The sequence below is a fragment of the Rutilus rutilus genome, assembly GCF_951802725.1.
Source record: "Rutilus rutilus genome assembly, chromosome: 9".
Lineage (NCBI taxonomy): Eukaryota > Metazoa > Chordata > Actinopteri > Cypriniformes > Leuciscidae > Rutilus > Rutilus rutilus.
The window spans coordinates 13411074-13434645 of record NC_140223.1 but is presented as its reverse complement, the minus strand read 5'-3'; the positions used below and the strand labels follow the sequence as shown (position 1 = coordinate 13434645).

Below are 23572 nucleotides of genomic sequence, written 5' to 3'. Positions count from 1 at the left end.
ATGACATTGAAAGACTAAACATGTGTAGGTGTTCAGCCACATCTAATTGTGTTTAGTATTTAATTTTTTTGACTTTTTTGAATTTATTTCAATATGGTTTTAGTGTAGAAATATTGCAAATTACTGTCTTGTACAGTTTTGTATTAGGCTAGGTTTTGAAAGTTAGTTTAAAAGTTTTGTTAAGAGCATATAATCATGCAAATTAGCCTGTACATATAGTTTTGGCAGTGGTTTTGTGAGAAAAGTGAGCATTTGTGTAATTTAAAAGAAGTAGCCACTGAATGCATTGTGTGCCAAAGCAATGATAAATAGCTATTGTAGCTATTGTAAAATGGTGACATCTGTAAACAAATGATTAGTTTGTTACATTTCTATATATAATTTAATCACAATTTAAATAACAGATTATTTTCATCAAACAATGTGAATTTTGATTTACTGACACAAACAGCAATACACGATTTTGAGACAAAGAACATATAACTGTACATGAATCATTACTTATCAGAAGTCACAGATCAGGTATTAGAATGAACATACTTACATGTTGTGGCATTACTGTTGAGTCCATATCGTAAAAGTCTGTTTGCAAAGCATGCACCGATTTACCCAGTGAAATGTACAGAATTCACATAAATATTGCTCAACTGAGACATTCACATTGTTGAAAATAAATAACCACATTCCTAGCATTAGGATCCTTTGGAAGGTAATGTTATTTTTAGTCCAGTTATCCTGTATCGCTCTTCTATCCTCATCATATCACTAACACGCCAGTGGGCGGGGCCAAAGTTGCGATGATGAAGTAGGCGTTGATCTTCTTCTGCAGAGGCGTTCTTTCAAATATCTATGACGTCATAAATCGCCACATTCCAAAAACGAGTCGTTTTCTCAGCTTGGTTTCAATAAAAGCTGTTTTTGGGACAAACAAGGAAGTTTCAGTTCTGAAACAATATATTCTTATAGTATGATGACCTCTTATATGTCAAAAGCTCAAGGAAAATTTGATTCCTCAATTTATGGCCCATTTAAACTGTGTATATTTTGAGAAATATTTATCTTGAAAAGTGAATTCAAGCAAAAATAAATACATGGCACTCAGTTTGATGTTTTGTTTCTAATGTGGTGACATTTATTTATTTCCCGTGATCTGTTCCCTCAGCTTTGTGAGGCCACTATCCCAGCAGAAGGAGTAGAACCTAATGTAAAAATCTATCATGAGCGGGTGGAGTTTGTCGGCTCCAGCAAGAAAAATAACATCTCCATCTTACTGCATAACGTCACCTTCGAGGACCAGGGAGAGTACATCTGCTTCGCCCGCAACCCCAAGGAGAAGGAACGCAACCATAGTGCCATTTTCACTCTTTATGTGGTGGACGAATGTAAGTTTTGTTGAATGTAAAAGGTCTTACCCTAGTGGAAAAAAAATAGTATACTTAAGCACATTTGATTAAATTTGTATACTTAAAGTCTGTTAAATTGGAACAACTTATTTTATACTAAATGCATTTTAGTTGTCCAAAAGTAGTGGTGAAGTTCAACTTGTACTTACATTTTGAAATGCAGGATTCAATTACAGTACACTGCAAGAGTAAACTTGAAGTGTGCTATTGGCATCATTACTGTGTGCTTCAAATACAATACCTTTATAAATAATGGCACAGCTTAAGATTTTGCCTTTTACTGACATTTTACAGACACATCCAGTAGCCTATAGGCCTACCAGTAACTTCCTTATCCGGTGAACATCAGTGAGACAATGGGAACAGTATGTACATTGATGTAGGAACCACTACGGATGTCACGTTTATGTTCAGTTGGTGTCACCTTCATGGACTTTTAGTTTGTTTGTCTTCAGTCACATGTTTCCTTTGTTCTATTTTCCCGCCACTCATCTGTCACCATGGACACTAATCCTCCACCACAGCTGCTCATCATTTAGTTTGTTATCTCTGTGTGTTTAGTTCCTCTGTTTTCAGTCTTCAGTGTTGGTCATTGTTTGTGTATGCGTATGCTACATACTGTTACACCAGTTCACCCTTTTGTTTTATTATACTATTTTGATCCTGTCTTCAGTTCATCATCCTCATCCTCATCTTCATCCTCTGACAACAGACTTGATTCGAACCAGGAACCTCGCTGCCACACAAGCTCACTCATTTCACCAGTTGCGCCACCACGCATATATGCAAGCAAAACTGCGGTTAATTTGTGTTCTTTCTATACTACTATAAGCAAACTGATTTCTCTGCATGTGCATGAAAATAAACGTGAAACAGTATAGAACATGAAAGAGCGTTAAACTTGAGGCTGTTGAAGAAATAAAGCCTGCAGACACAACATTAAATATAATCTGCAGAAATGCACATTTCAAAGTGCAATGGGAGTGTATTAGGAATACATTAAAGTAATAAAACTTCTGATCAGGTACGTAAATTTCTTTCACCATTTCAAACTGACTATGTTGTTGTTGTTTTTTTGTTTTTTTTTTGTTTTTTTGTCATAATTACATATATTTACTTCTGTAACTACTTTCTATATGTAAGTAAAGCTGCTTTGCAACCATGCAAAATTGTGAAAAGTGCTATAGAAATACATTTATAGCCTACCCGATATAGCCTGGATGCCAGCCGAACTTAGCCCCGCCCACAACATTTTTAGGTCGGGAAGTTCGGTCTGGACTCGCTCCGCTGAGGAGCTATTATGCCCGAACAAAAATTGTTCGGACCAATCAAATTGTCAGGGCGGGCTTTATACGATGATGGACAGATGAGCAACGTAACGTAATCATCCACGTCACCAACGAGCGCTTGGGTTGAATTCGTTTACAACAAAGATGACTGCCGCTGGAGAATTGTTATTTCACGAGTTCACACTTACAATTAAGTCAGATAGAATAAATGCATATTTGGCGTGCTGTCCGAGGAGAGGTTCCGGGCTCGGTATTCGGCCCGAACCCAAAGTACTCCCCCCCGTATTCCAGGCTGTGGAAGAACAAGCCGAGAGTGAGTGGAGGGATGCTGAAAACTGTCAAGGAATGTTAGGTGAGTTGACTGAGTGAATAACTATATGCTTCCTCTCATGCTGATAGTGTAGAACATAGACGGTCATTGTTTGATGACAAGTTGATTGGATTGATTATTTGAACGTGCTCCTCTCGAACTTTGTATATAAAACATTATGTGTAGATTCCGCCATCGCGTCTGTTATAGATGATATCGACAGCGGATTCATTTTAAAAGAGGAACAGAGAACCGCGATCAAGGCATTTGTAGATCGGAAACATGAATGAAAAACATACGTCACTTACTCCGTTGCTCTGATTGGTTGTAGGCAGAGTCGTTGACTATCCAATTGAGTGCAGAGGCATTTTCCTTCCTGGTTCGGTTGATCACGCCCCATAATCAAATTCAATGGAACAGTATCAGACTCACATTCTGACTAGAATCTGAGTATGACGACGTCAGGCTATACCCGATATTCAAAGTGTGGGTAAATTATTGAAAAGGTAAAGGTCATAATTATAAAACTTTCTTCTTGATTATTTTTTTTGCAACTCTAAACACATTTCCTGTAAATTTCTTTTATGCAGGCGATATTATTTTTATTCTCAACCGGTAGAACTCAAATACAGTTCATTGTATTGCACATTTAATCATAACAGGTCAACAGAGGATTCAACAAAAATTAATTACTGAAGTAGTTCTTAAATATTTAAGAAATTCAATTATTTTATTTACTCATTGTTACATTTTCGCTGTAGGCAAAAGTTGTGTTTTTAAATTCTGCCCTTACAGCAACTAGGGGCCCTATTTTAACGATCTGAAACGCAAGTAATAATCAAGAAGTAAATAATCAAGTAAGTAAATAATCAAGAAGAAAGTTTAAATGTGTCTGATACTCACTCTGCTCTCCATTCTGCCATGGTCACTATCTATCGACCTCCTAAACTAAATAAGGACTTTCTGTCTGAGTTTGCTGATCTTCTCTCTATATTGTCCGTCAGATTTAAGAGAATTTTGATTCTGGGTGATTTTAACCTGCATGTAGATCAGAAAGCCTGTCCCTTGGCCAAGGATTTTCTATCACTCTTGGACTGTTTTAATTTTTCTCAGTTTGTAAATGTCCCCACTCACTGTAAAGGACACACGTTAGATTTAATTATTGCAAATGACTCATCTCTTTCTAATCTCTCTGTTGTGGATACTGGACTTTCTGATCATCTAGCTATCTTTTTTAATATTGAGACATTTCATTCTAGTAGAGAGACTTCACGAACTATTTCTTTCCGTAAATGGCAATCAATTGATCATGCTACCTTTGCAAACTCGATTGTATCTTCATTAGTTGGCATGTCTTCTGCTCCTCTTGAGGATAAAATTTCAGTATTTAATAATGTCCTTACAGCCAACTTGGACATCTTTGCACCCATAAAAACACGTAATGTTTCATTTGCACAGTCAGCCCCCTGGTATAATGGTGATTTGCGTACACAGAAGGCTGTGTGTCGGAAATTAGAGCGAAAATGGCGTCACTCTGGTTTAAATGTGTTCCACCAGGCCTGGAAAGATTGCTTGTCAAACTACAGAGTAGCCATTGAAACTGCAAGATCTGCCTATTTCTCAAATATTATTGATATTAATCAAAGCAATTCCAGGAAGCTCTTTCATACAATTAACAGTCTACTTAATGTAGATAGTGTCAGTTCTCTGACTTCATCTGGCTGGCTGTGTAATGAGTTTCTCAAATCTTTCAGTGAAAAAATTTACAATATTCGCACAAATATTCATTCCTTGCAGTCTGCCGATCTTACAGTTAATACTCCTAGGTTCTCTGGCATTCCTTTATCCAAATTTACTTTATTGCAACCTGAGATGCTTTGCAACCAGGTTTCTAGTATGAAAGCTACCACCTGCATACTTGATCCCATGCCTGGTGGCCTGTTTAAATCTTGCTTTGGTCCTTTATGTCCATCAGTTCTTGCTATAATAAATGACTCTTTATCAATTGGGGAGGTGCCAGCAGCACTTAAAACTGCTGCAGTCACTCCTGTTTTAAAAAAGCAAAATTCTGATGTGAGAAATCTGTCAAATTATCGCCCAATCTCAAATCTATCATTTCTGTCTAAAATCTTGGAGGGTGTGGTTGCAGCTCAATTAAACAAACACTTAATTGAAAATAAACTATGTGAGCCACATCAATCAGGATTTCGAAAATTACATAGCACTGAGACTGCGTTGGTGAAAGTCGCTAATGACTTACTAATTGCCTCCGACTCCGGCTCCACGTCCGTTCTCATTCTCTTGGATCTCAGTTCAGCCTTCGACACTATTGACCATGCCCTACTACTCGATCGCCTCGAACATGTATTCGGCTTGTCAGAGACTGTTCTTGACTGGTTCAAGTCCTATTTCACTGACCGCAGTCAATTTGTTTTCATGGGTGGTTATAGGTCCAAAGTTGGTTCTGTTCATACGGGTGTTCCACAAGGGTCAGTCTTGGGTCCTTTACTCTTTAGTATGTACATCTATCCACTTGGTCAATTACTACAATCTCTCAACCTTAACTATCACCTTTATGCTGATGATACACAGATTTATATACATACTAGACCGGGTCAGCAAGTGAACGTTGGGCATCTTTCTAACTGTATTGCTGAGATAAAGACTTGGATGTCCAATAATTTTCTGTCTCTAAACGGCTCAAAAACAGAAGTTATGCTCCTTGGATCTCCACATCAACTGCGAAAGGTTGGGTCTCCTACTCTGTCTGTTGATGGCGTTGCATTGGAGTTTAAGACCAAATTAAAAAATCTGGGTGTCATATTTGACGCCACACTGTCATTTGAGCCTTTTGTCCAGAATACAGTTAAGACATCATTTTATCACCTTAGAAATATAGCCCGGCTACGTCCTATGTTGTCCTTTTCGGTAGCTGAGAAGTTGATAAACTCTTTTGTCTTTTCGCGCATTGACTACTGCAATGGTCTTCTAGTTGGGGTATCTAAATCATCATTGGATAAATTGCAATATCTTCAAAATTCAGCTGCTAGAGTACTTTCTGGGGTCAGGGCCAGGGACCATATAACCCCGGTCTTGGAGTCCCTGCACTGGCTACCTGTTAGGTACCGTATTGATTTTAAAATCCTTATGCTGGCCTATAAATCTCTGCACAATCTGGCACCTCAGTATTTGACTGACTTATTAATCCCCTACACACCACGTCGCAATTTGCGCTCCTCTCAGAGTGGTCTTTTGGTTGTTCCGAAGACACGGCTTCATACGTGGGGTGACCGAGCATTTTCTGCCTATGCTCCTAAGCTCTGGAATTCTCTCCCGGCCGACATCAGGGAAGCAAGTACATTAGTGACTTTTAAATCTCTTCTTAAAACATTTTATTTTAGGATTGCTTTTACATGAACTTGATTTTATGTGTTTATTTGTTTTGTATTTCCATTGTGTTTATTCATTTGCTGTTATGCTTGTCTGTAAAGCGCTTTGAGAAAGCTACTTTTAAAGGCGCTATACAAAATAAATCTATTAAGTATCAAGCGCGAAATGCAAGTAACTTTGTGGGCGGGTCTTGGGCGCTGTTGCTATTATACCGGCGGGATAAATTACTCTTGCGCCTGACGCAAACCTAAAATGGGTTGGTCTGAAGTAGCTTCATTATTCATAGGTGTGGTTTGGCCGTAACGTGAAATAAACCAATTAGAGCGACATCTCACATTCCCTTTAAGAGCAGGCGCGCTTGTTCCATGGCGGATTGCTATTATAACGGCTGATTTGACAGGCGCACGCCAGGAGCGGTTAATAGCCGAGGAGTATCGAAAGCCAAATGGTTCACAAGTCGCGTGCTTTTGATCGGCGTATCAATATTAAAACACCGTCTTCATAACGCCGCCAGGCGTTAAATAAGCGCCGTCTGGCGATAAGTTAACGTCACACGCCGCCACGCATTAAAATAACGCCACTCGCCGATAGATGTTAAATTGACGCCACACGCCACTCAGAATGCAGATTTATGAGATCATCTACATGGCCCGTCCTCTACTGAGTTAGAGGACTCTACGGCAAGTCGGAGAGGACAATCCCGTTTGGAAGAACGCTAAAATGGCAAGGAGAGGATTTGTTTTGCGGTGTAAATGACTTTGAGTATGAAGTGTAAATGTAAATGTAAAAATGTAATAAAATAAAAATAAATAAATAAAATAAAAAAGTCTAGCTTAAGATCCGGCGCGATGTAGTCTGGCTCGCCCCTCCCGTTATCAGAGACCAGAAAAAATGTCTGTAGAGTCAAATCATTTCAGATGTCTAACTGCGATTAGGGATCGCATAAATGCCCAGCTAATTTGCGCATAAATATCCCTTAATTTCCCTTTATGCAATCCCTTAAATTCATTCATTAATTATATTTAAATTAAATATGACAAAGTTTGGGAGGAGCACGTTCAGATAATCAAATCAGCACGGGATGAGTTAATCAACTCATTGAGTGCAATAGGATGGAGTTTGCCATTTGGCTTAGAACTAGGCTATTAATGTCGCTGCCTTCATGAAGTGCTGAAATGTCAATGACATGGCCTGTCAGGAAAATAAGACCCAAAAGCTGGGAATTTGTAGCAAATCAAACTTTATTTTTACGGGGTGGCCTGTCTGAGTGTGCGACTCCCGGCCTAATGGTGTCCCGCATTAGCCTAAATAATTCGTAACATTAAGCATTTAAGTTAACTGAAATAGGCTCTATGCACGAACGCTGCTGACGTATTTCCGGTAGGATCTCAGCCGGCGTCTTTACTTCCGCATAGCGCGTTCTATAGCGAAGTGTAGCGGCAAAACTTTAACAAAATTCATTTTCTCAGAAACGGAGACAACGATTTTAGAAACTGAGAGAATACTCACCCTCAAAGTTGTCGATGTAGCTCGAAATTTATAATTTAAACAACTTCTCTTTCTTACTCTTATGTGTGACAGTTAACTGCCTCACAATATTGTTAACATCATTCTCGTTAACTGCTGGAAGTTCTTGTAAACAGCGAGTGTAATTTGCCATTATCTCCACCTAATGCAAAAACGGCTTCCAACGCAGCACCGGATATAACTGGGCGGGCTGAGACAAAACGCGGAAGCGATCATGCATAGAGCCTATGAAGCTGAAATTAGGCTAAATAAAATGGGCCTATAATATTAGTTGAAAAAATTAACGAAAATTAGAAATGTTGCCTTGCAATAGACTGAAATAAGTTGAAGTTGAAGCTCTAAAATTATGAACTGGAAAGAAATAACTTAAACTAAACTATATGTATAGGCTAGGCCTAAATAATTTAATATAGCCTAAATTAAACCTAAATAGCAAAAAAAAAAGACAAAAAAAAGACAAAAGCACATAACGAAATTGCTTAAAATTAAACTAAAATTACCACGAAAAATAAAACTAAAACTAATTCAAAATCAAAATATTGATAAAACTAAATTAAAAATTAAAATAAACGCAGGTCTCCGCAGTCACGTAGCCTAAATGAAAACTATGAAAGACATTAATAGTTATAATAAAGCGCTCAGTGTGAATTGCACGTATAAAAGGAAGTTCAGTTGAATCTGAGAACTTGTTTGCTAAAATTTACACTTACAGCTCTGATGTGAAAACCTGTCAAATAAATATCTGTTGAGATTTGCACTCACAGTCACAACAAACCTGCATTTCTGAATTTGTAATTATTATAAGACGTAAACTGCTAATTCCAAAAACAGGTTATTGTGCTATAAAAGTAATATTTTTTCCGGAACATTTTACTGTTAGTTTGTTATCATAATGTCATATAGTTTAAATTATTCATGGTTTTTCTTTCTTCTTTAAATTAAGCCTTGTGCTATGCAAAGTGCATTTGTTTATGTAGGCTATATCTGAGTTGATTTGGGCTAAAAACATGAAATGGGCAGAGAGTTAATGATGACTCTCCTGGCGGCGTTATGAAGACGTTGTTTTAATATTGATACGGCTGAATTCTGAACCATTTGGCTTTCGATATAAAAGACGGCGGATTTGCCAGGAGCGCTTCACAGCCGAGGAGACCGACGTTCTCGTCAGGGCCGTAAAACACAGAGAAGTGACATTGTATGGGGATGGGAGAAACCCACCCAAATTAGCTTCGGTTAAACAGGTGTATAATAATTTGGGTAAATGTGTAAGATTTATGCCTATTTTTTCACATCTTCATGGACACAACAATGATTTTGCTCATGTGTTAATATTGTTCCTTGTAATAATGTGGTTTTCTAAAAATGAGAACTGCTGCGTATGTGTGTAGATGAGATAAGCAAAGTGCACTATTTCTGGATAACTAAAGTGCTTAATATATTTATTTTTCACTAGGGTAATTATATGTACTTTAAACAGTGTCTTTTTTCAAGATGTGTTATAGCACTCAAAGCATCTCGACACGTGTTTGTCTTTGCAGTGAAAGAGGTGGACAACACATTGACCGTAATCATTGTGTCCGTACTCGGAGGGGTCATAGGCCTGATTATTCTCATAATGGTGGTGAAAGCTGTAGTCCTCGCCGTTCTAAGCCAGGTCCAGGAGAAGAAGTAAGTCAGTTTTATCCTGAGTCAAAATCTATACAGTAATGAATGTTCCCTTACTTTTTATGACTAGATTATAACCTAATCAATGAATTTTAGCCTGCCCTTGGTTGTGTGTTAAGATACATCCCTTACAAAAAATACTTACAAGTAAGTATGTAGTAAGTATACTAATATCAATGTACAAGTAGTATACTTGTAATTGTACTATTTCATTACTACTCAGGACTAAATTGGCCCACTTTTTAGTGTATAAAAGTATACTTATTAGTATACTTTAAGTGTAAACTTTGAGTACAAAACTATTTTACAAATACATTTTTTGTTGTACTGCAACTATACTACAGGCGAACTTACAGTATATACTGACAGTTTACTAGTTACATACTTGTAGCAAATTTTTTAGTTTATGAAAGTACACTTAGAAGTATACTCTCTCAGTAAACTAGTTGTTTACTAGCTCTATTCTGCAAATAGTCTTCTTTAAAGGAACTTAACATCATACTTATTGTTTTGTATTTATGTTATTTTTTCACTTTAAGTATACTACTATGTTCCTATTTAGGTATTCATTTTTATACTTAAATAGACTTTTAACTCTTTCCCCACCAGCATTGTTTTAAAAAGTTGCCAGCCACGGTAGAGTTTTTTTTAAATTGTTTTCACAAATCTTTCATGGCCCCCAGAATATTTTGTTGTATGAATATCTGAACACGCAATTTATCAAAAGAAAGAAAAGAGCCTCTGCTCTAGAATATATAAGCCTCTGCTTAAGAATGCATGATTTCATTCTAGCGTCATGCATTGTTCTCTTACGAGAGGTTCTCTCGTATTGCGTAAGCTAGCTTACGCTGCGGGAAAGTCTCCTTTCTCGAGATACTGAAGCCAAAAATTATCCTAATTTTTTAAAATTTGTCAACGCAGTGCGGCAGCCTGCAGACCTAGGGCAAGCGAGTCGCGTGCCCATTGGCTGCTCTGCGGCAACTGCAGCAGCCTATGGCTGAGCCTTGCGCGTGACGTCACGTCCAATGAGCGCGCTTGGCGCGCTTAGTGCGTCACAGCCCGTAATTAGGGGTGTGGCTTAGCGTATATAAGCAAGGAACAGAGGCTGCTTCGCTGATTTCTGTCTCTTCAGCGAAGCTCTTCGCATCGCTGATCTCCGAGGAAGCCGCCGTCGAATCCAGCGACCAGCACGCCGAGGATCTCAGCCTGAGGACGCCGGCCGCTCGCCGCCTTCAGCCTTCCCTGCCTGCTGCGCTATCCGGCATATTATATCCTTTTCTGCTCTGTGTTGTGTGTTTGTGTGTCCGCCGCGACACACTTGCATCTAAAAGAGCGCGAGGCGTTGTTTCAAATGCCTCGCACATCCTGTGGCTCGTGCAGAGCCGCGCTCAGCGACGGAGACCGCCACGTGCTGTGCGCTCTCTGCCTGGGCTTTGACCACGCTGTTCGCGCTCTCTCCGAGGGCGGCTGCGAACAGTGTGAGGAGTTACCGATGTCGACCCTACGGGCTCGACTCGCTAAGTTTGAAGAAACTCCATCTTCTCCGGCCGCTTCTTCCGGGCCACGAAAGAAGAAACGTCGCTCTCAAAGGCCGCCGGAACTGGACGCTACAGCTGAGTGCTCGCCGGAACCTCTCCCGCGAGCCTCGCTCTCTCCTTCCCCCCCACCCTTCACCGACGCGCAGCGGCCGGCCACTGCCCGCACTGCCGTCGCCCTGGGGGATGATGCAGATGATGCCGCTGACAGCTGCTCTCTGCTCGCGTCTGACAGCGAGGAGTGGTCGGGCTCTCACCGCTCCGCCCCCTCGACTCTGGAGTCTTCTCGAACCCGCGCTAGTGTTGACGCAGAGCTTCTCCGCCTCCTCACTTTAGCGGTCGAGAGAATGGGACTGGATTGGTCCCCACCTAAGGAGCCGGAGCCCAATCGCCTTGACGGGTTTTTTCTGCCTAGCCGCCGCCCTGCGCCTGCCTCTTGGTCAGCACCCTTCCTGCCTGAGCTCCACGCCGAGCTCTCTAAGTCCTGGAACGCTCCATTCTCCACCAGACTCCGCCCGCCAGTCTCCTCGGCTCTCTCCCAGGTGGACGGAGCCGCCGAGAACGGCTATAACGGCATCCCCGCCGTTGAGGATGCTGTGGCAACGCACCTTTGCCCGCCGTCTGCTAGATGGCGCTCAAAGTCTGCCCTGCCGTCTAAAGCCTGCAGGACCACCTCAGCTCTCGCCGGCCGTGCTTTCGCCGCCTCCGGCCAGGCTGCTTCCGCCCTGCACTCAATGGCTATTCTTCAGATCCTTCAAGCCGACCTCCTCCGTGAACTGGACGAGAAGGGCTCGGATCAGTCTGCCTTAACCGATCTGCGCAGCGCTACGGATCTTGCGCTGCGCGCTACCAAGACCGCTGCTCAAGCCATCGGCAGATCCATGGCCGCGCTCACCGTCATCGACAGACACCTCTGGTTGACGCTCGCGGACATGAGTGAGTCAGAGCGCGCTGTGTTTCTCAACGCACCACTCTCGCCCACCGGCCTCTTTGGCCCTGCGGTCAGCGGAATTGTGGATCGGTTCTCTGAGGTACAGAAGGCGTCGCAGGCGATGGACCTCTTCCTGCCCCGCCGTTCGAGCTCAGCCACAGGCCGCCCTCAAACTCAGCCTCCTGTGCGCAGCTCTAACCAGCGCTCTTCCAGGCCCCCCAGCGCTTCGCAGCGACGCCAGGGCAATCGCCCCAGGTCGCGCTCGACCAGCCGTCACACCGCTCGAGTACTAAATGTAGTAAATGTGCCCACACTTCCGTGCTCACAACTACTCGCTGCTCGCTCTGTCTCTCAGTTACCTCAAATTGCTACGGCTCAAGCCGCAGGGGTATTAAGTGTAGAAAAAGTGCCCACTCCCGTGTGCTCACTGCCTCACACAGACCAGGTTCCCATGGCAACGCGTCCAGAGCGCTATCTCTTAAAGCGGAAACTTTCCGCTCGAGCATCAAGTGTAGGAAATGTGCCCACAGCCCTGTGCTCACACCTGCCCACTGCCCGCTCTGCCAGACAGGTTGCAAACCTCATAAAGCCCCCAAACACTGGCCGTGTCATAAGTGCAAATCCCGCGCCAGCTCACGAGCACGCGCGCCCACTTTCAGACACCATAATCCCCACGCCGCTCTCGCGCCTGGGTTATTTGACAGCAGTTCACGCTCCATCGCCCGAGATCGAGCTACTAAATTCTGCACAGTCGGCCAGCCCTGTCCTTCTGCCCTCGTGTCCGAGCATCGACGGCGCGCGCGCCGCCCCGTCTTCTCTGATACAGGTTCCCCATCCCGCGCAACGCGGCGATCTGAACCCAGAGACCATTCGACCCCTAGCTATGCATGCAAAAGCATGGGAGGCTATTCAGGGCGCGTCAGAATGGGTGCTCAACACCATAAGACACGGTTATTCGCTCCAATTTGCTCGTCGCCCTCCGCGCTTTCTAGCGCAGACGGAAACGAAAGTGAGTTTGGAAACAGCACATCTGCTTCATGCAGAAATAACAAAGCTGCTGCGAAAAGGGGCCATAGAACAGGTGCATCCTTCCCTGAGCGAGTCAGGCTTTTACAGCCGTTACTTCCTCGTTCCCAAGAAGGACGGAGCATTAAGACCTATTTTAGATCTGAGACATCTGAACAAGGCTCTCATGAGACGGCCGTTCAGGATGATTACAACCAGACAGATCCTCGCGCAAATTCGCCCAGGAGACTGGTTTATCTCTCTCGATCTGAAAGACGCGTATTTCCAGATCCAGATAACTCCCCGTCACAGGCCATTTTTGAGATTCGCCTTCGACGGTCGAGCTTATCAATACACAGTCCTGCCGTTCGGCCTGTCTTTAGCACCCCGTACATTTACGAAATGCATGGACACGGCTCTCGCTCCCCTGAGGAGTCAGGGAATGCGAATTCTGAACTACTTGGACGATTGGCTCGTTCTAGCGCAGTCAGAAACAGAACTTGTGTCTCACAGAACAGCGCTACTCGACCACCTGGAGGGTCTGGGTCTAGCGGTCAACTGGACCAAGAGCTCGCTCTCGCCCCGGCAGTCGATTTCCTTTCTCGGAATAGAACTGGACTCGGTGGCGATGACGGCCAGATTGTCGGAGCAGCGCGCGCGCCGCATCCAGCGCCTCGCTGCATCCTTCAAAGAAGGCAACCGGGTTCCCCTGAAGGCATTTCAGCGCATTCTGGGGCATATGGCCTCAGCTGCAGCAGTGCTTCAGCTGGGTTTACTGCGCATGCGCCCGCTTCAACGCTGGCTGAGAACGCGCGTATCCCATCGAGCCTGGGCGACCGGCGGCTCGCTAATCAGAGTGACTCAGGTCTGTGTCTCAGCCCTGCAGCCCTGGCTAGCAGCCGAATGGTATCACACGGGAGTGAATATGGGAGTGGTTTCTCACCGGAAAGTTGTCTCAACAGACGCGTCCAACCTAGGTTGGGGAGCGCTCTTCGAAGGCAGACCGGTCTTTGGCCACTGGTCAGACCAGGAGAATCTCCTACACATAAACTGTCTAGAGATGCTCGCGGTCGAGAAAGCGCTCATGCACTTCCTCCCTTTCCTCCATGGTCACCATGTTCTAGTCCGCACGGACAACACTTCAGTAGTGGCCTATGTGAACCGCCAGGGCGGTGTCAGATCAAAGCAACTCTGCGCCCTGACGGAACGCCTCCTCGTATGGGCTCAGCACTCTCTGCGCTCTCTGAGAGCATCGCATGTGCCTGGCCATCTGAACGAGGGCCCCGACAGACTGTCCAGGGACAACGTTCCCCCTGGGGAGTGGTCTCTACACCCCCAAACAGTCCAGTCGCTGTGGCGCCGCTTTGGCAGAGCGAAAGTCGACCTCTTTGCGTCAAAAGACAACGCACACTGCCCAGCGTTCTTTTCGAAGAGCGAGGACGCGCTGGCCCAGCCTTGGCCCAGCGGCCCGCTATATGCGTTTCCACCCGTCTCTCTGCTGCCCCAGGTCATCGAGAGAGTCAGGGAAGCGCGCCACACAGTGCTCCTCATAGCCCCGTTCTGGGAGAACCAAGCTTGGTTCCCGGAACTCATACAATTGGCAGACTCAGCCCCTTGGCCGATTCCGGTGCGGAGAGACCTTCTCTCTCAAGCCCGCGGCTCGATTTGGCATCCCCACCCAGAGCACTGGTCTCTGCATGCGTGGAGCCTCAACAATTACATGCTGATCTACCAGAAGGGGTGATGAACACGATCATACAATCTAGAGCCCCCTCCACGAGGCGGCTCTACACGTCTAAATGGTCTGTGTTTAACAAATGGTGCACTGCCAGAGGACTCAATCCACAGACATGTGGGGTCTCGCAAGTATTGTGCTTCCTTCAAGAGCTACTGGACGCGGGCAGGTCCCCCTCCACGCTCAAAGTCTATGTCGCGGCCATTTCAGCGCTCTCTGTTTCAGAGCCGGGCCGCGCATTAGGAAGGAACGAGTTTGTCATCCGCTTCCTTAGAGGAGCGAGGAGGATGAACCCCCCGCGACCCCCTTCGGTTCCTATGTGGGATCTTTCACTGGTCTTAGACGCACTGAAAGCACATCCCTTCGAACCCTTAGAAACTGTGGACATGAAATACCTCACGCTCAAAACCGTTTTTCTGATAGCACTGTCTTCAGTAAAACGTGTGGGAGACCTTCACGCGTTATCCACTAACGCTGCGTGCCTCGAGTTCGGACCTAATGCCTCTAAAGTTATTCTCAGACCGAGGCATGGGTACGTCCCAAAAATTTTGGGCACTCCCTTCAGAGCGCAGGTCATTTCCCTTTCAGCCCTGCCGAATACTGGCTGCGAGGCAGATAGTCACCTCCTCTGCCCAGTTAGGGCGCTGAGAAGCTATATTTCGCGCTCCGCCGCCTTCAGGCGTTCAGAGCAGCTTTTTGTTTCGTTTGGTGGGCGCACCAAGGGTCTCGCCGCCTCGAAACACACCCTGTCCAGATGGATAGTCGATCGCAGCTGCTTACGCATCCAAAAACCTGCAGTGCCCTTTGGGCATTCGGGCACACTCCACCAGAGGCATGGCCTCATCGTGGGCGTGGTCCAGTGGGATTCCCATTCATGACATTTGTGCAGCGGCAGGCTGGGCCTCCCCCTCCACATTTGTTAGGTTTTACAACCTGGAAGTTCCCGCTTTGCAGGCCAAAGTGCTATCAGTCTAAGTCTCGCGTAAGCCAGCCCACTGTCTGTGCGCGGGCTACGCTGCTGATTTAGCTCTACTGGTTGAGCTACACTATATGGAAGTGTTAGTTGGACCGGCTGTGCCGCTCCCTGCCCCATATTATGTGCTTGTGTACTGTGGTATCTTGGCCGCCCAGCTCCGCTTCGCGTTCCCTGGGCTTCCCATGGGATTCATTCAGGATGCTGGGCGCGCGCACGGCGTTGACAAAGGTGTTCCCGCAGCGTAAGCTAGCTTACGCAATACGAGAGAACCTCTCGTAAGAGAACGTACTCGGTTACTAACGTAACCTCTGTTCTCTCTAGAGAGGGAACGAGTATTGCGTAACCCGCCGTGCTCTCGCCACGAGCTCATTTCGCTTCATGCGACAGAAACCAGCGAAGCAGCCTCTGTTCCTTGCTTATATACGCTAAGCCACACCCCTAATTACGGGCTGTGACGCACTAAGCGCGCCAAGCGCGCTCATTGGACGTGACGTCACGCGCAAGGCTCAGCCATAGGCTGCTGCAGTTGCGGCAGAGCAGCCAATGGGCACGCGACTCGCTTGCCCTAGGTCTGCAGGCTGCCGCACTGCGTTGACAAATTTTAAAAAATTAGGATAATTTTTGGCTTCAGTATCTCGAGAAAGGAGACTTTCCCGCAGCGTAAGCTAGCTTACGCAATACTCGTTCCCTCTCTAGAGAGAACAGAGGTTACGTTAGTAACCGAGTACGTTTTTTATCAACACTTGAATGTGGGTAAGTTTCATAAATTAAAAAAAAGCAACAACAACTGAGGAAATCACGTTTTTGCCAAAGACCACGCCCGGATGGGATTCAGAACGATGATCAAAACAAAGAATGAGTATCAGTTTCATCAACACCCCATAGCTTGCCCATAGTCCTGTACCTCTTCCTGGGTTCGACATTTCATCCTGTAACGTTAGGTAGTTTTGATGTATATGCCGTTTAATGTCTGATGATCACGTTAGATTACATGCACATCAGCAATGCTTCTATTGCTTGTTTCTGCTTCTTCTTCACCTGTGTTTTGATCTGGAGATTCTGTACTTTCAGAGCATGTGTAATAGCGCCCCCTACAATATAACAGTGAAAACATGGATTGCCAGAAAATGTCATCAATGGCTTGGAAAGAGTTAAGTAGATTTGAAGTAAATTCTTATGTACACTACCAGTGGACTAGCCTACACAAAAGAAAATATATATATAATAATAATAATTCTCAAAATTAGGAACATATCTGCTTTCTTTATAAATCAATATTTTCAAACAATGTAAGTTTCTAATACAGTATTAGATAGATAGATAGATAGATAGATAGATAGATAGATAGATAGATCGACATAGGGCAGTGGTTTGCAACATCACGAAAAAATATGCAGAGTCATCTTCCCTTCTGTTCTCTGTAAATTGTGGCATGTGTGCTGCACACTAACAGAAGCGACTCTCTAGGGTCCAGTGCTCTTCTGGTGACTTTGACATGGTGACTGTTATAAAACTCCCTGTGAGACCAGAGCAAATGTCAAAAAATATCATTCTGTCATTTTGAGTAAATGTCAATAACAAGGCATTCTGGGTAATGGTGATAGAGGTCACCCCTCACAGGACAACATTTCTCTATATACTCTGTCTGAAATAAAATTCATTACAATCCCGAATCATTCTTAAAAACACATTCTCATTAAAAGAGTAAAATTCTTGAAATGAAAACTTTATGAAGTAGTTTAAAATGATAAAACATCAAAACATGAAATTATGTCATAAGGGATAGGGTGCGGTCACATTATCAAAAAGGTCATGGGCAATAGAAGGCCCATTGTCTGTTGTCAGTAGAGCAGTGACCATGAAGCACAGCTCACACAGAACTGAACTTTCGGGTTGGTCAGCCTGGTGAATCCATGTGATCAGCTTGAATCAGTTGTGAAATTTACATGGGTAAATCGTTTGTCCTTATGCAGAATTCCCAATCTCATGTATTCCTGAAATACATGACTATTGAAAATTCTCAGAACACTAGTAAATGTGACCACACCTTAAGTATCAGATAAATTGACATTTTTATGTCAAGGCAAAGTTACAATGTCCTACAATGTCTATGTCTTTTTTCCTCTTTCCTATAGTAAAGAGTGCCTTGTGAGCTCTTCAGGGAATGACAATACAGAAAATGGCCTCCCGGGAACCAAAGCAGACAGCAAACCAACACCAAAGGCATGAAAACAGCATGTATGTGTACATATGTGAGCATATGTATACATGCATAACTATAACAGATTGAAAGAAAGTCATAACAATGGACAGTTTTATTCTCTTTATCTCATGAGAAAAATGCTATATAAATATGTCATCATATATTTTAGACTGTGCTTGAGGAAAAATATGAAGTGCTGTAGGCTGGATCACATACCCTTTGCCGGACAGAAAAGCATTATTGAACTACTAACAGAACGCAGATGATGGGTGACGCTTTGGTGTGCTTGCATTCTGCTCTATCTTGTCTGTGAGACACAGCACACTCACACTGCCTTCTTCACAAACTGCCATATCCTTTGAATGCTCGACAGCACAAGAACCACATAACGAAATGTTTCAGATAAACTTTTCTCGTGCAACTTTATACATCTTCTTCACACTGCATTCCAAACGATCCTGAGGTGGAATCACACACAAGCTGACAAGTCAGTAACAAAACAAACGCCTTTATGGAAAAATACTAAACAATTTACGCATAAAACCATGGGTGCCTCTTGACATTGGAATATGTTTACCACCAATTCAAGCAGCTAACCGATTCTGATTATTAACCTCTCCGACCAATTTTGTGATCATGTGATCGTGACCAACAAGTGATAATGAGTCATAAAGAGCAGGATGCGAGTGCACTTGAAGGCCAGAAACACACTCTACGCAATAGCACCCCTTGTGGCAATGCTGATAATACAACACTAACCTGCCGTTCATTGTAAATTGCGTTCTGACACATTTCGTGTGTGAAAATTAGGTTGCGTAGAGTATTTTTCATGTCTAATAGCGTTCTTTAGAGGGTCAGAAGGGGGAAAAAATACTTACCAGAGATGCAGATAAGGGGTGTATATACAGGATCCAGCCAAGCACAGTTTATTCTATTCATTTCTTTTTCATGTTTTCTGCTTTAGATAAAACACAGGTGCCTGTAAACGCTTCAAGCTCCACATGCTTCCTGGGAGCCTTCAAATGCTATATAAATAAATTATACAATGCTCACATAAAAAAAAAAAGCAACAAAAAAACAACAAAAAAAACCTAGACAATAAACACCAATGTAAAGACAATCCCCAGAAACCAACTCCCTGTAAATGAATGATCTTCTGATGCTGCTTTCAACAAAAATAACCAATAACTTTTCCTAATGCATGTGAATGTTTTATACAGTACATCTAGTGTACTATGTATCCATTTCGTCTTTCCTTGCGTGATCTAAACATGACTGATCAGTCTGTGCTTGTCGTATACATCATAACATCATACCATCCAGACTCCACAGGACATCATACCGCCATTGTTGCTAACTGCTAATGTTGACTTTTGACATCTGAACGAGCAAGCTAGCAACCTCTGTGCGCTAACCTGCACCAGTCCTCACAGATGCTATGCTAAGAATACTGTTTTCATATCATCACACTATACATAAACAAGTGAAAAACTTTTGTGACAAAATATAATGTATTGTAATACCTCACATGCCTCTCAATGGCTACTTACATGTGACTAGCATTAGCGTGAACCTCTCAAATCTTCTCATAGATCAGATTAGCTCGATGCTAACTTACGAAAACACAAAAATTGCAGAAAACACTTTTTGTTCTTTAAGATGTTAAAGCGAATTCTGTTTTATCAAAACAAGCCAACTTTCCAAATGTTTCAGGAGTTATTTAAGATTCAAGTGCCAAACCAGAACTGCTAGTGGAACGGTGGATGATTTAGCTGTTGCCTTCATCTAGTTTCGTTTGTCTTCCTCTTTCCTTTTGTATTGGAAACCCCATAAATGCACAATTCTCGCTCATATCCATATCTGGTTTAAGTATAAATAATTTGACAAATTCATAACATGTGATGAATGTCACTTTGCGATTGTTCAGCAAAAATGCAATGAAACCCTCACTAGTCTTCCGCCATAACCCAAAGATGAATGTACGCAGTGTTTGTAGTTATGGCAAATTCAGAGGGGTTGTTTCTGGGCACTTTATTCAGAAAGATATATGTTTTGAATGTGCATTGTATATGTAGAGCGAAGAGCGATGTAGAATTTATCGCAGGATATTTGAACATGAAGTTGAATAGCTGCAGTGGTGATATCACGAATAGGGGAACAGGAATAATTTGTCTCTTTGAATGGCTGTATCTCTTATATGTGCACATATTAGCAGTCTTCCGAATCACTTGACTCTCTTTTAGAAATCAGGGGGCTTTGGCAATCTCAACTGTTTGGGATGCTTTTGACAGAGCGGTATGAAATCCAAGTATTTATAGACAGTTTTCATTTAATCCCTTTAAATTGTGTCCGTAAATGTGTCAAAATAAGCCATGATTTGGAGAAAGGGTTTGGTGCCGCTCTGTCTGTCAGATGCACTGTAAAGTCATGTGATTAGCGCCGAGTGTCCTAACTGTTGTTGAGCTGTTCGCATGGCCTCTTTGATTGATTTTTTTAATATGTTATGCTTTTTACTGCTTGTTGCCTTTTGTCATTTTCAGCCAGTGTATTTATGGACCGCATAAACAAGGAGATTACGTAGACCAGCAATATTGTAAAAAAAAAAAAAAGAAAGGAAAATTAAAAAAACATGGATGTATAGGCTCTTATGAATGGACTGTTGTATGCAAATGAGCAACTTTAACTTTTAGTAGAGCTTCTTTTTTATTATTTAGCTATTTTAAGCAATCATGTTAACCCAATCCCTGTTCTGCTCATTTTTTGTGACTTTGTATATATCTTTTTTCATAATGATTTTGCATTTATTAAAATCAGATATTTATTGATTAGTATAGTATGGTGGTTCTCAACTGGTTTTGCTTTTCACCGGACATCAAGCGGCGTAAGAAATAATGCTTATTGTACAAAAGTAAACAATAATGCCTTCAGAATCAAATACTGAAAGTTGTTCATATTTCCATGTACTGCGCAAAGATCTAAATGCCGTATTTAACGTAGTTTTGTTCGTGGTTTTGGAGGTCACAACCTGTCTGTGTAGAAATCTTGACTACCTTCTACCAAGTGGCAGGTAAAAGATGTGTCAAAATACCACAGAATTATTTTTCTTTTCTTCCTAACTTTATTATTTGGCTATTTTGTAGCTGTTTTGTATTTATATATCGAGTGATGCAACTATTTTCCCTGCTGTTGTGCAGTAAAACCAGACATGTGATCCATTTTGATTTGCTTGGCAGACAGTTGAGAACCACTGGTATAGTGCGTAGCTGTGTAGATAGACACAAATATGCAGTCTCTTGGTCGTTTGCTCATGTCTGCTGGCTCAGCTCAGCCAAATCTGTGTTCGGTTAGTAATGTCTGAGCAGGCTGCATAGCTGCAGTGTTGCAATGCAGCACTCCATCCATGAGCCATGAATCGGCACACGTCATGCTGGTTGCGTTTCTCTCTGGATCTGAAGGACCATGGCAGGGAAAACTAAAGGGAAATGTCTGATTTATATCATAAAAAGAGCATACTCATCCAAACAGGCCAAAATATTATGTGCTATCAAAAGTGTATACATTTTACTTACTCAAAATGCATGTTAAGGTAAATATCTACAGCTGCATTTTCAGGCAGGCTGCTTGATCTGGGTAGAAAGAAAATATGAGATTTGGAATATAAAATGTGCTTTATGTGCGCAGTTGTTCCTCTGTGTTTTGCAGAGAAAATTTGTTCTACATACGTGGGTTGTCCAAAACCACTTGCACTCTTTTAAAATTCTTGTACTTATATTCATTTGAGAGTTTGGCTCTCTTCGATCTGATCCTATACGGGAGCAGATTGCCATTTTGTAAAGTTGACTTACAAAATAATGGATTTCCAAGAAAAACAAAAACTGGATTTTACTGCCTGGGTGTCTCGCTCTCACTGCCAAGCCAAGAGAGTGTGAGGACTGCTATGTGCTCCAACACATTCCAAGACACTCTGTCTCCCTCTAGTGGATTTTAAGACTTCCAACATTTTTAAATGATTCAATGATTCCAGTCACACTGGCTATGTTTGGAATGGCAAATAAGCAGTGTTGGGGGGTAAAGCATTACAAGTTACGTTATCAGATTACTTTTTTTCAAGTAACTAGTAAAGTAAAGCATTACTTTTAAATTTGAAAACAAAATATTTTGTTACTTTTTCAAATAACTAACCCAAGTTACTTTGGTTTCCAATTTATTGACTGACACCTCTCTTGTCTCCATGTTGAGAAATCTCGAGTAGGAGCTGAGGTGTTGTGTGCACTGTGTGAACATAACACTTATTGTAGTTCTAGACTATAATGTGAGCATGCTCATCTCACTTGCACAAAAACAGCTTCAGTATTCCTTAAAATTTACTCCGAATATTACACAAACCTGCAATAATTAAATACGTTAAAATGCACAAATATACTTTATGTATTTAAACTCACTTTATTAACCAATGTCTTTGCTGCTGACTTTTGAAGATCCAATTTAATCATACTAATAATCAAAAATGACTTTAGTAAAACATCACATTTGGGTTTAATTTTGTTTTTGTTTATATTGCTCATGTAAGAGTGTTTAACTTTCTTCTCCTGAGTCCTATTCTTCCGTTATCCAGAATGGCAGCACAGCTGAAAGGTTTATTAATTTCACTTTTGGTGTGAAAGGGCCTTTACAGTTGCCAAAAAACAACAACTTTTTTTAATTTTTTTATTAAAACAAGCAAGCAAGCCCAGCCCAGGTGAGAAAAAGTGCTGCAAAAGTAACGTAACGTAACATTTCTATGAAAAGTAACTAAGCAATGCAATTAGTTATTTTTCTAGGGAGTAACGCAATATTGTAATGCATTACCTTTTAAAGTAACTTTCCCCAACACTGCTAATAAGTTTACTGCTAACTGCATACTGCACAGTATACTTTGAATACTGTACACTTTTTTTTTAAATAGTATGCAAAACAGTATGCTTCACTGTTTTCACATGACTTAAGTCTTAAATTTAATTCACTAAATGCCATCCAGTCAGAAATGAAACATATATTTTCAATTTTTAGATAACACTTTGTGTACAAATTAATGGGAATAAATCCAGAAAAGATGTTCAATCAATCCCACTAGTCATATTGGGTGCATTGCATTGTGGGATACCAATTCTAGTATTATTTATATACTATTACCACATTTATTAATATAAGTTAACTTTAAAATATTAAAATTTTACTTAGTACTTCATTTCGCCAAGTCAAAATTACAGTTTTTTTAAGGTCTTCATATAATATTCATATTTTATTATTTTTATTTTTCAATTACCAAAAAATTAAAATTAAAATTAAAAAATAGTTTTAACAATAATGACACATGCATACTGTACACGTAAGCAAATGTGGTAGGAATCACATGCGTTTTGAAAACTGTGTTGCATACTGTAAAAAATAGTACTAGTAGAATGCTAGCATGCTAATCCAAACCTAGCCATTGTATAAGAAGATATGTAGAGTTTTAAAGTTTATATTTTACAGATGTGCATAAGTATTATTTGTGCACTAAATAGACTAGACAAATTTAAGAGATTTTATTCCTATATGTAAACCAAGAAAACAGCCTAAAG

The 23572-nt window shown here is 42.1% G+C and overlaps 1 protein-coding gene across 2 annotated transcripts in view; it reads left to right on the top strand.

Moving 5' to 3' along the window:
• The window catches only part of scn4ba (sodium channel, voltage-gated, type IV, beta a), a 42540-nt gene extending 22948 nt beyond the window's left edge, over window positions 1–19592 (top strand). The window contains exons 3-6 of one of the 2 annotated variants that reach the window (XM_084419376.1): window positions 1163–1382; window positions 9458–9587; window positions 16838–16916; window positions 17902–18009. In XM_084419376.1, the coding sequence (XP_084275502.1) occupies window positions 1163–1382; window positions 9458–9587; window positions 16838–16868 (381 nt within the window). In that variant the 3' untranslated portion in view covers window positions 16869–16916; window positions 17902–18009. Of the gene's footprint in view, window positions 1–1162; window positions 1383–9457; window positions 9588–16837; window positions 16917–17901 lie in introns of both variants that reach the window. The other variant, XM_084419375.1, reaches the window with a different exon arrangement.
• Window positions 19593–23572: the final 3980 nt, after the last annotated feature.